This window comes from Engystomops pustulosus, chromosome 6, assembly GCF_040894005.1.
Source record: "Engystomops pustulosus chromosome 6, aEngPut4.maternal, whole genome shotgun sequence".
NCBI lineage: Eukaryota > Metazoa > Chordata > Amphibia > Anura > Leptodactylidae > Engystomops > Engystomops pustulosus.
In genome coordinates this window covers 15,363,159-15,377,929 of record NC_092416.1, presented here as the reverse complement: position 1 = coordinate 15,377,929, position 14,771 = coordinate 15,363,159, and the positions used below count along the sequence as shown (strand labels likewise).

General features: G+C 41.8%; 1 protein-coding gene across 1 annotated transcript; it reads left to right on the top strand.

Annotated features, from left to right (window-relative positions):
• The first annotated feature begins 307 nt into the window (after nt 1-307).
• Nucleotides 308-9,763, top strand: LOC140065488 (uncharacterized). Its single transcript, XM_072113086.1, has 5 exons — nt 308-419; nt 530-646; nt 4,761-4,907; nt 5,613-5,750; nt 9,464-9,763. Exons 1-5 carry the CDS (start codon nt 326-328, stop codon nt 9,646-9,648), a joined length of 681 nt encoding a protein of 226 aa, XP_071969187.1. The 5' UTR covers nt 308-325; the 3' UTR covers nt 9,649-9,763.
• Nucleotides 9,764-14,771: the final 5,008 nt, after the last annotated feature.

Genomic DNA, 14,771 nt, shown 5'->3' with positions numbered 1-14,771 from the left:
TGATCAACATCATAAATGATCAAATCTTTTGGTTGATTTGAAGATTTGCTACAAGTTGGGTAATTTTCAAAAATTGAATCTGGATATTCAGACGAAAAATAGACAAACTTCCATTACAATAGTAGCTGAAGTCTAATGAGCCAATCAAAATGTCCATTTCATTCAATAGACTTTGGATGGTGTCCTGAACGCAAACTGATATTAAAGCAAAAATATGGTCTGAACTGGTTAGTCTAACAATATGTGGTCTCCTCGGGTGACGAGCTCTTCAGTTTGTTTAAAATTTTCAGGACCCGCCCACGTCACACCCAAAAAAGAACTATAAATGAAGAACCTCATCCAGAAGTTACATTCCAAAAGCAGAAAAATGACCTCCTTGATGGGAATTATCAGCCTCCTCTCAGCTCTTAAAGCAACATGTAAGTTTTCAAAAAGTGAAACATGTGAATGATGTAGATATATTTTATGCTTATGGGTTTCTATGAATTTGATATATTATATTTTGTGGTATTTGTGGTGATTTCTTCAGGTGATGGTCTCTCTTGTACACAATGTGAATCCAGGACCTCGACATCATGCACTGGCATCAGTGTGACTTGTTCTCCAGGCTATTATTGTGGATCTGAACTCAGTGAAATAATTTCTGGTGAGTTCTGGCATTGAGTTTAATATTTAAGTTTCAATTTTATGTAAACAACAAAAAAATGCACTATAAAATAATTAATTATAATGATATAATATATATCTAATAAATAGAGCTGAGTGTGTATGTGTGTGTGTATGTATGTATGTGTGTGTGTGTATGTACGAATGTGTGTGTATGTATGTGTGCATGTGTGTGTGTGTATGTATGTATGTGTGTGTATGTATGTGTGTGTATGTATGTATGTGTGTGTGTGTATGTACGAATGTGTGTGTATGTATGTATGTATATGTATGTATGTGTGTGTGTGTATGTACGAATGTGTGTGTATGTATGTATGTGTGTGCGTGTATGTATTTATGTGTGTATGGGTGTATGTATGTATGTGTCTGTGTGTATGGATGTATGTATGTGTGTGTATGAGTGTGTGTGTGTATGGATGTATGTGTGTGTGTGTATGGATGTATGTGTGTGTGTATGTGTGTATGTATGTGTGTGTATGCATGTATGTCCGCTAAAGGAATCTGCACCATTGCGTTTACAGTCACCAAACTTTGCACAGCCGCTCTCTGTGACTCAGGGAATGTCATAGACTTGGTTTTGAGCTAGAATTTTTACCCCACGCTTCCAAAACCCACTTATTACCCACCATATACGTGATTGGTTGCTGCTCTGCCACAGGTCATTATTATGAGCTCTGAGCTGTGATTGGTTACTATAGGCAATGAGTATAAGACACTTGTGTGTGAGATAAGATGAATAGGGATACAGATATAGTGGGAGATTTATCAGAAATGTCTGAGGTGAAACTGTTCTAGTTGCCCAAAGAAACCAATCAGAGCTCAGCTGTAATTTTATAAACAGCTGTGCAAAAATAAAACTTGAGTTCTGACTGGTTGCCATGGGCAACTACAGCAGTTTTGCTCTCAGACACTTATGATAAATCTCTCCATAGACAAAGTGACAGTCGGAGACAGAGAGAGTGACTGGAATGAGAGTGCCTGAGATTGACAGTCACCGGAATGAGAGTGCCCGAGACTGACACTCACTGGAATGAGAGTGCCTGAGATTGACAGTCACTGGAATGAGAGTGCCCGAGACCAACAGTCATTAGAATGAGAGTTCCCAAGGCCAACAGTCACTAGAATGAGAGGGCCCAAGACAGACAGTCACTAGAATGAGAGTGCCTGAGACCGACAGTCACTGGAATGAGAGTCCCCGAGACCGACAGTCACTGGAATGAAAGTGCACAAGACCAACAGTCACTGGAATGAAAGTGCCCAAGACTGACAGTCACTGGAATGAGAGTGCCCAAGATTGACAGTCACTGGAATGAGAGTGCCCGAGACGGACAGTCACTGGAATGAGAGTGCCCAAGATTGACAGTCACTGGAATGAGAGTACCTAAGACCAACAGTCACTGGAATGAGAGTGCCTGAGATTAAAATTCACTGGAATGAGAGTGCCCGAGACCAACACTCACTGGATTCAGAGTGCCCAAGACCCACAGTCACTGGAATTAGAGTGCCTGAGACTGACAGTCACTGGAATCAAAATGCATGAGACCGACAGTCACTGGAATGAGAGTGCCCGATATTGACAGTGACAGGATTGAGAATACCTGAGCCTGACAATCACTGAATTGCGAGTGCCGGAGATTGACAGTCACAGGATTGAGAGTGCACAAGACAGTTAATATATATATATGTCCATTCAGATTACGTAAAATCTCTATGAAGAGGCAACAGTGAGTCACAACTGCCAGGTCTACGTCCACCAGCCAAAATGATGCTTTTAGCCGGCAGAAAGACAGACATGAAATCACGATCCTTAGCCAAATAATGACCAGAAACATTGTTACTCCTCATTTACAAACAGCATGATACCAAATCCCAAAATTTGTTAAGTGCACATAATGTGGTTATCCTTTTATTTGTGTGGGGGGGGGGGGGGGGGGAGGGGTGTCCAGGCAGAGGTAACTTTATGAATTCTGGATGGTTTACTGACACTCCTGGATAGACCATAAGTGTTGGAATCTGTTAGACAAATTTGGTCAATCAGTCAAGACCTGCTAAGACCACCCATTAACCACAGCAGCAGAAAGCAGTATTAATTTTCTCACCCCTGCCCTGGAAACCAACCAAACCATTTTTAAAACAAAAAAAAAAAATCACCTCCACAGTTTGTCTAAAGTTATAAACCATCAGAATGCAATGAGTTAGTTACATAAGATATGAACTTGGACTGGAGTATCTGATTCCTTGTGGACACTCACAGATGATTAAAAAATTCAAAAACATTTCTTTGGGGGCTCATCCAGGAAGTAGTTTTATTTTTATTTATTTATTTTTTTTAATATCAGCCAATACTATTACTATTATTACATTTTGAATCATTTATCTATAGAGCTCTATTAATTCCATGATGCTGTATATTCCAGAAGGGGTTCACATACATTACAGTCAGATGAGAACAAATGCAAGTTCAAATGATACAAAGCTTTCCTTGAACTGGAAAAAGTGGCAGGAGGACCCTGCCCGTGAGGACTCACAACCTATATGGGAGGGTGGACAGATACACGAGGTGAGGGAACAGAGCAGTGGGTTGTTGTATGTTGTAGGCAATGCTAAACAGATGGTTTCTCATGTTACGTTTGAACGTTTGGAAGGTGGGGGACACTCTAAGAAATTGTGGTGATTTCCAAAGTTAGGGAGAAGCACGGGAGAAGTCCTGTACATGGTAGTTTGAAGAGCCTTCAAATTGATATTTGTGGAATTGCAGATGTTGTTTCAATGATCTAAGGCAGGGATAGGGAACCTGTGGCTCGGGAGCCAGATGTGGCTCTTTTGTTGGCTGCATCTGGCTCTCAGACAGATCTGTAATAGATAGTGATGGCTGCTGTGTGTGTCTTAGACTGATCACTGGACACAGGCAGAGATTATACCACTTCTTACGTCCTTTGGGTGACCCAGGCACCATTGCCACCATAGTCTAAGCCTGGGTCAAAGAGAAGAGCAAGGGAGCGATGAGGAGTGCAGGTAGGTGAATACACTTTTTTTTTGCTGTGACAAACTGTCTTCAGGGAAAAAAATCTATCTTCAGGTGTTTGGACCTACTGCACACAATGTAAAATTTTTAATGATGACAAAATAAAGGAAAGAATCATTATTTTATCTGGATGTGCTATGGAACTCTTCTTTTTTTGGATCCTGCATGCATAAAGCCAGCTATACGTGTGCACTCCAGCTATAGGAGCCTCCACCACTTCAGAACAAGCCAGGGCATGTGAAAACTTTCTTTTTCTTTGTTATCTTCAGGGAAGCATGTTCTGTGGCAACCTATATACTGGGGGCATGTGCTGTGGCTACCTATATACTGGGGGCATGTGCTGTGGCTATCTATATGCTGGGGGGCATGTGCTGTGGCTACTTATATACTGATGGCATGTGCTGTGGTTACCTATCTACTTGGGGGCATGTGCTGTGGCTAACTATATACTGGGGACATGTACTGTGGCTACCTATACACCTGGGGCATGTTCTGTGGCTACCTATATACTGGGGGCATGTGCTGTGGCTACCTAAAAACTGGGAGGCATGTGCTATGACTACCTTTATACTGGGGGCATGTGATGTGGCTACCTATATACCTGGGACATGTGCTGTGGCTACCTTTATACTGGGGGCATGTGCTGTGGCTACCTTTATACCTGGGGCATGTGCTGTGGCTACCTATGTACTGGGGGGGAAGTGCTGTGGCTGCCTATATAGTGGGGGAATGTGCATATTGTAGGGCTCTTATGGAATAACATTTTTAAATATGTGACGTTCATGGCTCTCTCAGTCAAAAAGGTCCCTGACCCCTGTTCTAAGGTAACATTTTGATCATTCACATCTCCCACTTTCTTGTTGCTTAAGACCTTTCACACGACTGTGATCACCACAAGTAATAAAGGTAACTTGGCAGCCACCCCACCAGGAGAATTATACAGATGAACACTATTCCCCTAGACACGGGATCTGTACCCACAAAAATACTACAGTAGCGGCTGCCGGTCACAGTCTCATACCTATAACACTGAGCCACTATTGATTCAGAATGTTCTTCTCACTTGTAGGCAGTGGTTATACTTCAATTTACGCCAGGAGATGCACATTTCAATCTTTGTGTGACCTGAAATTCAGTATAAGCACGGGTCATGAACGATCAAGGTCAATCGCTTTATGTTGTGACACTGACTACTGCTCCTCTACTATTCCTCCAAGTAAGTCATCCACTATGTTATATAGATGTTTACTATAATCAATCTGTAATTTATAGAGGGACTCCAATTGACCAATTAACCAACTTAATACAATTGGGGGGGAATCATAAAGATTCTTAACCCCCCCCCCCCAATTCCCCGCTGGTGGTCCACCGTCTGTATCCACTCTTAATAAATATGGGCACAAACTCCAACAGTTTTGACCTGTAGACCAGGTCCAAACTGGAAAAGTTGTTGCTATAGTCTCCACTGGTGGCAGGCTGGATGTTCACACCTCTGCATGTCCTCTGCCCACCCCAAATCCCACTTGCTCTCCAACCCTACACACCCATAGTGCCATGCAGGTCATAGAGGCCTGTAAACTGGCCTGGAGGTGAGAGATTTATGTGTTTTCTCCGCCATGAATATTCCCCAATATCAATACATGAATACAAAACTCATGACAGGTTGCAGTTCACATTACAGCCACCGATAGGATCGGTAGAATACCACATAACATAACTGATAGATGACCATGCCCGTGACCATGTATACACCACACTGATCGTCTGAGGGTTAAAGTGTTTGCACCAGGGCTCACACCAAAATAGAAGGATGGACATAGGATGGAACCTCTGTACAGGCTCTAGCATTAGAAACTTTATGTTGTTAAATCATAAAACCCTACTTTACCCCCCCCCCATTCTTTCTCTTGCCCGCTTCTAGTGCCGCCATTTAACGCCAACCCCAATGGTGTGGTGTGCGCGTCCTGTGATTCTATTATTACACCCGGGTGTAACACGTCCGAAACAATACAATGCAACGGGGATGCAAATATATGTTTTCACCAGTTTGTAAAAAACGGTAAGTAGTAAATAATTACCCGTCCAACGATTATCCTCTGCGGTATTCCTGGAGTGGTAACGGAATAGTATCACAAGGGGATAAATACCATGAGAGAACCAAGCACAGAACACCGAAATGACCTTAGACCTAAGGTCACAGCAGGGAAAATATTGAGACTAAAATCAGAAGTTTAAAGTATTCTAGAAGAGATCAGAGAGAAGAGCATCTGGTGTTAAAGGGATATTCTCGTCTCATTTGGGCATTTACATTCAGTTTCATTAATCTGCCATATATATATATATATATATACATTAGATATTATTACAATTTTTTTTACCTGTGTGAAGATAATTTCTGATAAATGTAGTGATACGGTCCCTTAGAAACAAGACTGTGTCCTTGGATACGGCCACCTCTGCTGGAGGGATTGCACAAAGAAACAAACGTTTTTTTTGTATATGAAATGTCCGGGAGTTACTCTAGGTCCCGCAGCCGTCCTGTGGTAATAATCATTGAATCCATATGGTCAGACAGGACTCAATAGCGCATGTTTGGCCACCACTGCCAGAGTTGTGAGGTGGTCGTATCCGAAGAAGCTTTCTCGTTTCTAAGGGACAGAATGGCAACATTGAAATTATCTTCACACAGGAACATTTTTTTTAATAACATCCAATGGAAGAAATGTTTACATATGGCAAATGAATTAAATTAAATGTGAATGCCCAGATGGGAAAACCCCTTTAAGTGTTACTCTGGAGGTGCAGAGACAATGACTACATCATATCAGCACCGGGAGACCATAGCACAACACATCTGATATACACATGTATAGCTTTGTAGCCTTGCCTGGTTTATATAGACTCCTAACCCATGTTTGGAAACATGAAAATCTTCCATTGCAAAAAAACGCTTGTTTGAAACCCTGGCCAAAACCCTGAACTGACCCCACAAGGGCTGATCCTTATATAGAGGAAATAACAAGAAATGATAAAACTTCTACCTGTAACTCCCTATAACAGTACTTAGTGTTGTGGGAATATACTGATTACCATAAAGTATAAATTTAGTTGCCCCCCCCTTAGAGAATAATGCCCCCGTTTCTTTATCCCCAACTTATAATCCCCCATCTCCCATTTGGCAGCCCCCCACTCATAATGCCCCCTCTAAATTGGCCACCTAAGTTACAATTTCCCCTAAATGTGACATCATCAGGGAGTGCCGATCCTCTCCAAAATGGTGGCATGCAGCTCTGTTGGCATGAAAATGCTGCCACGCATGCGCCATGTTAAACAGTTAACACCTGAAATAGGTGCCAGCATTGATTGCGGGTGTTAACACTGAAAGGGATGAGCTCAACCAAACCTGGGCTTGAACTTTTGACTAAAGTTCAAGGCAACCCAAAGGAACCACACTTCGTGGTTTGGGTCCACTCATCACCACTCTTAACCCCTATGCGTACTAGGACGTTATAGTACGTCACTTCTATAACGTCCCGCTTCTGGCATCGGCTCACGAGCAGAAAGCAATAGTAAAGTTTAAACATTAGAATAAATAAAAAATAAATACTTAAAAATATAAGCCCCTTAAATGACCAAGATTTTCTCCAAATTAGTTTTTATTCAGTAAAATTTAATAAAATACACAAAACCCCCACATATTTGGTATCACAACGTCCTTGACAATCTACATAATAAAACAGAATCATTATTGGACCCCACAGAGTGAACCCCATGAAAAACAACTACAAAAAATGCTCTGAAAAAAAGATAATTTTTAATTAATACCCTTTAAAAAATGCTCTAAAAAGTAATGAACAAAATAAGACCACTAAAAAGAACAACGCTTCTCGCAAAAAATAAGCCCTTAACCAGATTTGTCAGTCGAAAAATAAAAAAGTTATGCATATGAAAGGACGGTGATGCTAAAATTAACAACATTTTCGCCAAATTACTTTTTATTCAGTAAAATTGGAAAAGAAATAAAAAATCTATATAAATTAGGTCTTTCTGTAATCATGGCGACCCGAAGAATACAAATAATATACTATTTTTATGGTACGGCAAACAGCCAAAAAAAAAACCAAAAAATCTTCCTAAAAGTTGATGATTTTCATTTCCTCCACCAACAAAGTGTTACTAAAATCTCACCAATTAGCTATAGATGCCCCAAAATTACGTACCAGAAAAACGCATCTCATGTGGCAAAAAATAAGCCCCCTATAGGTCCACAGTAAAAAAAGAAAAAAAAAAAAATAAATTATAGCCTGTACAATGTGACAATGCAAATCTGCTCTGGATGGCGCCTCCTTCCCTTCTATGCCCGGCCGTGCGCCCGTACAGCAGGTCACCACCACATCCGGGGTATCGGTGTACTCGGGAGAAATTGGGTATCAAACTTTTTTTTATTTAATCCATTACAAATGTTTAATTTTCCACTCAAAATGAGTGTATTGTCCAAAAATATTACAATTTGCAGTCTGCACCTCCATTTTGTTTTAACCCCTATAAAACACCTAAAGGGTTAACAAACTTCTGCTTTTTCATACGTTCAGGGGTGTAGTTTCCATAATGGGGTCATTTACGAGTCTTGCTATTATTTAGGCCTCTCACAGTCAATTAAAATTTGAGCAGGTCCATCTAAATACAGGTTTTGGTGATTTTCCATTTTCCAAATGGCCCCCAAATTCTAAGCTTCATAACATTCTAATAAAATATGTGGAATCTTAAAAAACCATGGCAACATAAAGCAGACATTTAGGAAATGTAAGCTATTAATTTATTTGGGAGCTATGACTATCTGCATAAAAAGTAGCGATTTTAGAACTTCGAAAATAAATAATTTTTCCACATTTTTGCCAAATTTTTTTTTTTTTTTCATAACTAGACACAAAAGATTTCTTCCAAATTTTTTAAGTAATTTGAAGTACAATGTGTCACGAGAAAACAATCTCAAAATCCCCTGGATATCTCATAGCGTTCCTAAGCTACAACCACTTATAGTGACGAGGGAAGATTTGAAAAATGGGGCCGCGTCCTTAAAGGGGACCTACCACCACGATTCTACCTATAAAGGTAGAACGGGTGGTAGGTGGATGAATGGGATGTAAGGATAGACCTTTTTGGGCTAATCCTTACATCCCGGCTATCCTTTTGTAAACTTTAATCAGTTGATATGCTAATTTATTTAAGCGGCTACTGGGGCGTGGAGTAGCCGGACATGAGGCTACTAGTCGCGGCTACTCCACGCCCCAGTAGCCTCGTTTCTCCGCCTACCATGTAATCTTCGGCGCGCAGCACCTCGTAGCTGCACGCCCTCATCCGAGCACCCGGCGTCTGCGCATGCAGACAGGATATTCGCAGGATATTCCGCAGGATATTCGCATGAGGGCGCGCAGCTACGAGGAGCTGCGCGCCGAAGATTACCTGGTAGGCGGAGGAACAAGGCTACTGGGGCGCGGAGTAGCTGCGACTAGTAGCCTCATGTCCGGCTACTCCACGCCCCAGTAGCCGCTTAAATAAATTAGCATATCAACTGATTAAAGTTTACAAAAGGATAGCCGGGACGTAAAGATTAGCCCAAAAAGGTCTATCCTTACGTCCCATTCATCTACCTACCACCCGTTCTACCTTTATAGGTAGAATCGTGGTGGTAGGTCCCCTTTAAGGTCAAAAGAGGCTGAGTCCCGAAGGGGTTAATATATAGCGGTTAATATCTGAGTTTATATTCTTCAGGATCCACTGTGAAAACTGTTGGAAGAGGATGTGCATCGAGAAGCTTATGTGATTATTTCCGCCACAATCGGAATTCTCGAGACACAACGGAACTTGATTGTACAAATGGTGTGACCGCTCTCCAGCAGAACCTTCCATTTTTGTATTTCATGTTCTTGGTCTATTGTTCCGTTTCTATTATTTGACGAGCTGTCAGGATGCAGTAAACCGGAAGAAAGGAGGATCTTTGCTTATTTTTAACATTTATCATTTTCTTTAAAATTTTTCATCCTGTATAGTGTGGTGGACATGATGTATTATGTCCATCAATATGACAAGAACCATCTGATAATAAAAAAAAACAATATTCTTAGAAAAAAATAAATGATCTTGAACATGCTTTTTTATTATTATTATTATTTATTTTTTTATAATATCAGAAAAAATGTAATTATGATTCTCATTCCAAAACAGCAAGACTACATTAGGGTCTAATCCTCATTACTGGATATCTAATTAGAAAAGCTACTAAGGGTGGAACCTACCGTTGTGGGTCCGTGAACCACAGACCTTGCAGAGTCATGTGGCGCAGACTTACCACTAGGTAAGTATTTTTCCTTCATTGTGGACAATGTATTTGTTTGGCAACTTTGGGAAGGTTTTTTTTTTGTACTACCCTGTGCCACAGTCCCTAATTGGCACCGCTCAGGAGATTTCTTGTGCTGCACTGTACAATTTGGTTGATATGTGTTGAAGTACAGCAAAATGTGCTTTGGTCCCCCCTCCCCCCAAAAAATGTAATTTCAATATCTCCACATAGAACAAGGAAAGGAAAGGTAGGTAAGGACTCTTCTAAATAAATTTAAGAAGTTGTACTATGTCATCTGGAAAACTCTTAGGGTTGATTCACACAGCCATTGACGGTCCATGAACTACAGACCATGCGGAGTCACTGCTGGGGACGGGACTCCTTACATCATCTGATGTAGGGAGTTCCTGTTTCTTCACTAAACAGCAGCTTGAAAACTGTAATCATAGTTACACTGCTGTGCCCATGTTTAGTGAAGCAGCAGGGACTCCTTACATCATAAATTGCTATGATGTAAGGATCTCAGGATTTGATCCGGTGTCCTGTGGCCTTTCTAGTGGGTTCTCTACCACTGTGCTATGCAGCCTCATATTTGTCTTCTTGTAAATGGTGTGTCTGCATTACCTGCTGCTGTTCTTTAGTCTCAGCTGTGGTAATTAGCATTATCCTGAACACAGACAAAGGGAAACAGACAGGAAAGAGAACAGACAAATTCACAAAATCTCTCACCACAGACAAAGAAAAAAGCTTCTAGAAAGTATATATATTCCTACAGAACAGAGCTGCAGATACAACAATAACTAGCAAATACTGAATGACAAAACTAGCCTTAAATGGAGCCCAGACACTCCTGAGAAGTTTGTCTGTTCTCTTGTAGTCACTCACCACTTTCCTGTCTGTTCTCTTGTAGTCTCTCACCACTTTCCTGTCTGTTCTCTTGTAGTCACTCACCACTTTCCTGCCTGTTCTCTTGTATTCACTCACCACTGTCCTGTCTGTTCTCTTGTAGTCTCTCACCACTTTCCTGTCTGTTCTCTTGTAGTCACTCACCACTGTCCTGTCTGTTCTCTTGTAGTCTCTCACCACTTTCCTGTCTGTTCTCTTGTAGTCACTCACCACTCTCCTGTCTGTTCTCTTGTAGTCACTCACCACTTTCCTGTCTGTTCTCTTGTAGTCAATCACCACTTTCTTGTCTGTTCTCTTGTAGTAACTCACCACTTTCCTGTCTGTTCTCTTGTAGTCACTCACCGCTTTCCTGTCTGTTCTCTTGTAGTTACTCACCACTTTCCTGTCTTTTCTCTTGTAGTCACTCACCACTTTCTTGTCTGTTCTCTTTTAATCACTCACAACTTTCCTGTCTGTTCTCTTGTAGTCACTCGCCACTTTCCTGTCTGTTCTGTTGTAGTCTCTCATCACTTTCCTGTCTGTTCTCTTGTAGTCACTCACCACTTTCCTGTCTGTTCTCTTGTAGTCACTCACCACTTTCCAGTCTGTTCTCTTGTAGTCACTCACCACTTTCCAGTCTGTTCTCTTGTAGTCACTCACAACTTTCCTGTCTGTTCTCTTGTAGTCACTCACCACTTTCCTGTCTGTTCTCTTGTAGTCTCTCATCACTTTCCTGTCTGTGCTCTTGTAGTCACTCACCACCTTCCTGTCTGTTTTCTTGTAGTCACTCGCCACTTTCCTGTCTGTTCTCTTGTAGTCACTCACCATTTTCCTGTCTGTTCTCTTGTAGTCACTCACCACTTTCCTGTTTGTTCTCTTGTAGTCACTCACCACTTTTCTTTCTTTTCTCTTGTAGTCACTCACCACTTTCCTGTCTGTTCCCTTGTAGTCACTCACCACTTTCCTGTCTGTTCTCTTGTATGCACTCAACACTTTCCTTTCTGTTCTCTTGTAGTCTCTCATCACTTTCCTGTCTGTTCTCTTGTAGTCACTCACCACTTTCCTCTATGTTCTCTTGTAGTCACTCACCACTTTCCTGTCTGTTCTCTTGTAGTCACTCACCACTTTCCTGTCTGTTCTCTTGTAGTCTCTCATCACTTTCCTGTCTGTTCTCTTGTAGTAACTCACCACTTTCCTCTATGTTCTCTTGTAGTCTCTCATCACTTTCCTGTCTGTTCTCTTGTAGTCACTCACCACTTTCCTGTCTGTTCTCTTGTAGTCTCTCATCACTTTCCTGTCTGTTCTCTTGTAGTCACTCACCACTTTCCTGGCTGTTCTCTTGTAGTCACTTGCCACTTTCCTGTCTGTTCTCTTGTAGTCACTCACCACTTTCCTGTCTGTTCCCTTGTAGTCACTCACCACTTTCCTGTCTGTTCTCTTGTATGCACTCAACACTTTCCTTTCTGTTCTCTTGTAGTCTCTCATCACTTTCCTGTCTGTTCTCTTGTAGTCACTCACCACTTTCCTCTATGTTCTCTTGTAGTCTCTCATCACTTTCCTGTCTGTGCTCTTGTAGTCACTCACCACCTTCCTGTCTGTTTTCTTGTAGTCACTCGCCACTTTCCTGTCTGTTCTCTTGTAGTCACTCACCATTTTCCTGTCTGTTCTCTTGTAGTCACTCACCACTTTCCTGTTTGTTCTCTTGTAGTCACTCACCACTTTTCTTTCTTTTCTCTTGTAGTCACTCACCACTTTCCTGTCTGTTCCCTTGTAGTCACTCACCACTTTCCTGTCTGTTCTCTTGTATGCACTCAACACTTTCCTTTCTGTTCTCTTGTAGTCTCTCATCACTTTCCTGTCTGTTCTCTTGTAGTCACTCACCACTTTCCTGTTTGTTCTCTTGTAGTCACTCACCACTTTCCTGTCTGTTCTCTTGTAGTCTCTCATCACTTTCCTGTCTGTTCTCTTGTAGTCACTCACCACTTTCCTGTCTGTTCTCTTGTAGTCACTTGCCACTTTCCTGTCTGTTCTCTTGTAGTCACTCACCACTTTCCTGTCTGTTCCCTTGTAGTCACTCACCACTTTCCTGTCTGTTCTCTTGTAGTCACTCACCACTTTCCTGGCTGTTCTCTTGTAGTCACTTGCCACTTTCCTGTCTGTTCTCTTGTAGTCACTCACCACTTTCCTGTCTGTTCCCTTGTAGTCACTCACCACTTTCCTGTCTGTTCTCTTGTATGCACTCAACACTTTCCTTTCTGTTCTCTTGTAGTCTCTCATCACTTTCCTGTCTGTTCTCTTGTAGTCACTCACCACTTTCCTCTATGTTCTCTTGTAGTCTCTCATCACTTTCCTGTCTGTGCTCTTGTAGTCACTCACCACCTTCCTGTCTGTTTTCTTGTAGTCACTCGCCACTTTCCTGTCTGTTCTCTTGTAGTCACTCACCATTTTCCTGTCTGTTCTCTTGTAGTCACTCACCACTTTCCTGTTTGTTCTCTTGTAGTCACTCACCACTTTTCTTTCTTTTCTCTTGTAGTCACTCACCACTTTCCTGTCTGTTCCCTTGTAGTCACTCACCACTTTCCTGTCTGTTCTCTTGTATGCACTCAACACTTTCCTTTCTGTTCTCTTGTAGTCTCTCATCACTTTCCTGTCTGTTCTCTTGTAGTCACTCACCACTTTCCTCTATGTTCTCTTGTAGTCTCTCATCACTTTCCTGTCTGTGCTCTTGTAGTCACTCACCACCTTCCTGTCTGTTTTCTTGTAGTCACTCGCCACTTTCCTGTCTGTTCTCTTGTAGTCACTCACCATTTTCCTGTCTGTTCTCTTGTAGTCACTCACCACTTTCCTGTTTGTTCTCTTGTAGTCACTCACCACTTTTCTTTCTTTTCTCTTGTAGTCACTCACCACTTTCCTGTCTGTTCCCTTGTAGTCACTCACCACTTTCCTGTCTGTTCTCTTGTATGCACTCAACACTTTCCTTTCTGTTCTCTTGTAGTCTCTCATCACTTTCCTGTCTGTTCTCTTGTAGTCACTCACCACTTTCCTGTTTGTTCTCTTGTAGTCACTCACCACTTTCCTGTCTGTTCTCTTGTAGTCTCTCATCACTTTCCTGTCTGTTCTCTTGTAGTCACTCACCACTTTCCTGTCTGTTCTCTTGTAGTCACTTGCCACTTTCCTGTCTGTTCTCTTGTAGTCACTCACCACTTTCCTGTCTGTTCCCTTGTAGTCACTCACCACTTTCCTGTCTGTTCTCTTGTATGCACTCAACACTTTCCTTTCTGTTCTCTTGTAGTCTCTCATCACTTTCCTGTCTGTTCTCTTGTAGTCACTCACCACTTTCCTCTATGTTCTCTTGTAGTCACTCACCACTTTCCTGTCTGTTCTCTTGTAGTCACTCACCACTTTCCTGTCTGTTCTCTTGTAGTCACTCACCACTTTCCTGTCTGTTCTCTGGTAGTCACTCACCACTTTCCTGTCTGTTCTCTTGTAGTCACTCACCACTTTCCCGTCTGTTCTCTTGTAGTCTCTCATCACTTTCCTGTCTGTTCTCTTGTAGTCACTCACCACTCTCCTGTCTGTTCTCTTGTAGTCTCTCACCATTTTCCTGTCTGTTCTCTTGTAGTCACTCACCACTCTCCTGTCTGTTCTCTTGTAGTCACTCACCACTTTCCTGTCTGTTCTCTTGTAGTCAATCACCACTTTCTTGTCTGTTCTCTTGTAGTAACTCACCACTTTCCTGTCTGTTCTCTTGTAGTCACTCACCGCTTTCCTGTCTGTCCTCTTGTAGTTACTCACCACTTTCCTGTCTTTTCTCTTGTAGTCACTCACCACTTTCTTGTCTGTTCTCTTTTAATC

Coding starts and splice junctions, on each gene's coding strand:
- LOC140065488 (XM_072113086.1), top strand. CDS start 326: ATGAAGAACCTCATCCAGAAGTTACATTCCAAAAGCAGAAAAATGACC. Junction 647..4,760: donor ACTCAGTGAAATAATTTCTG/GTGAGTTCTGGC, acceptor TCTCACTTGTAG/GCAGTGGTTATACTTCAATT. Junction 5,751..9,463: donor TCACCAGTTTGTAAAAAACG/GTAAGTAGTAAA, acceptor TATATTCTTCAG/GATCCACTGTGAAAACTGTT.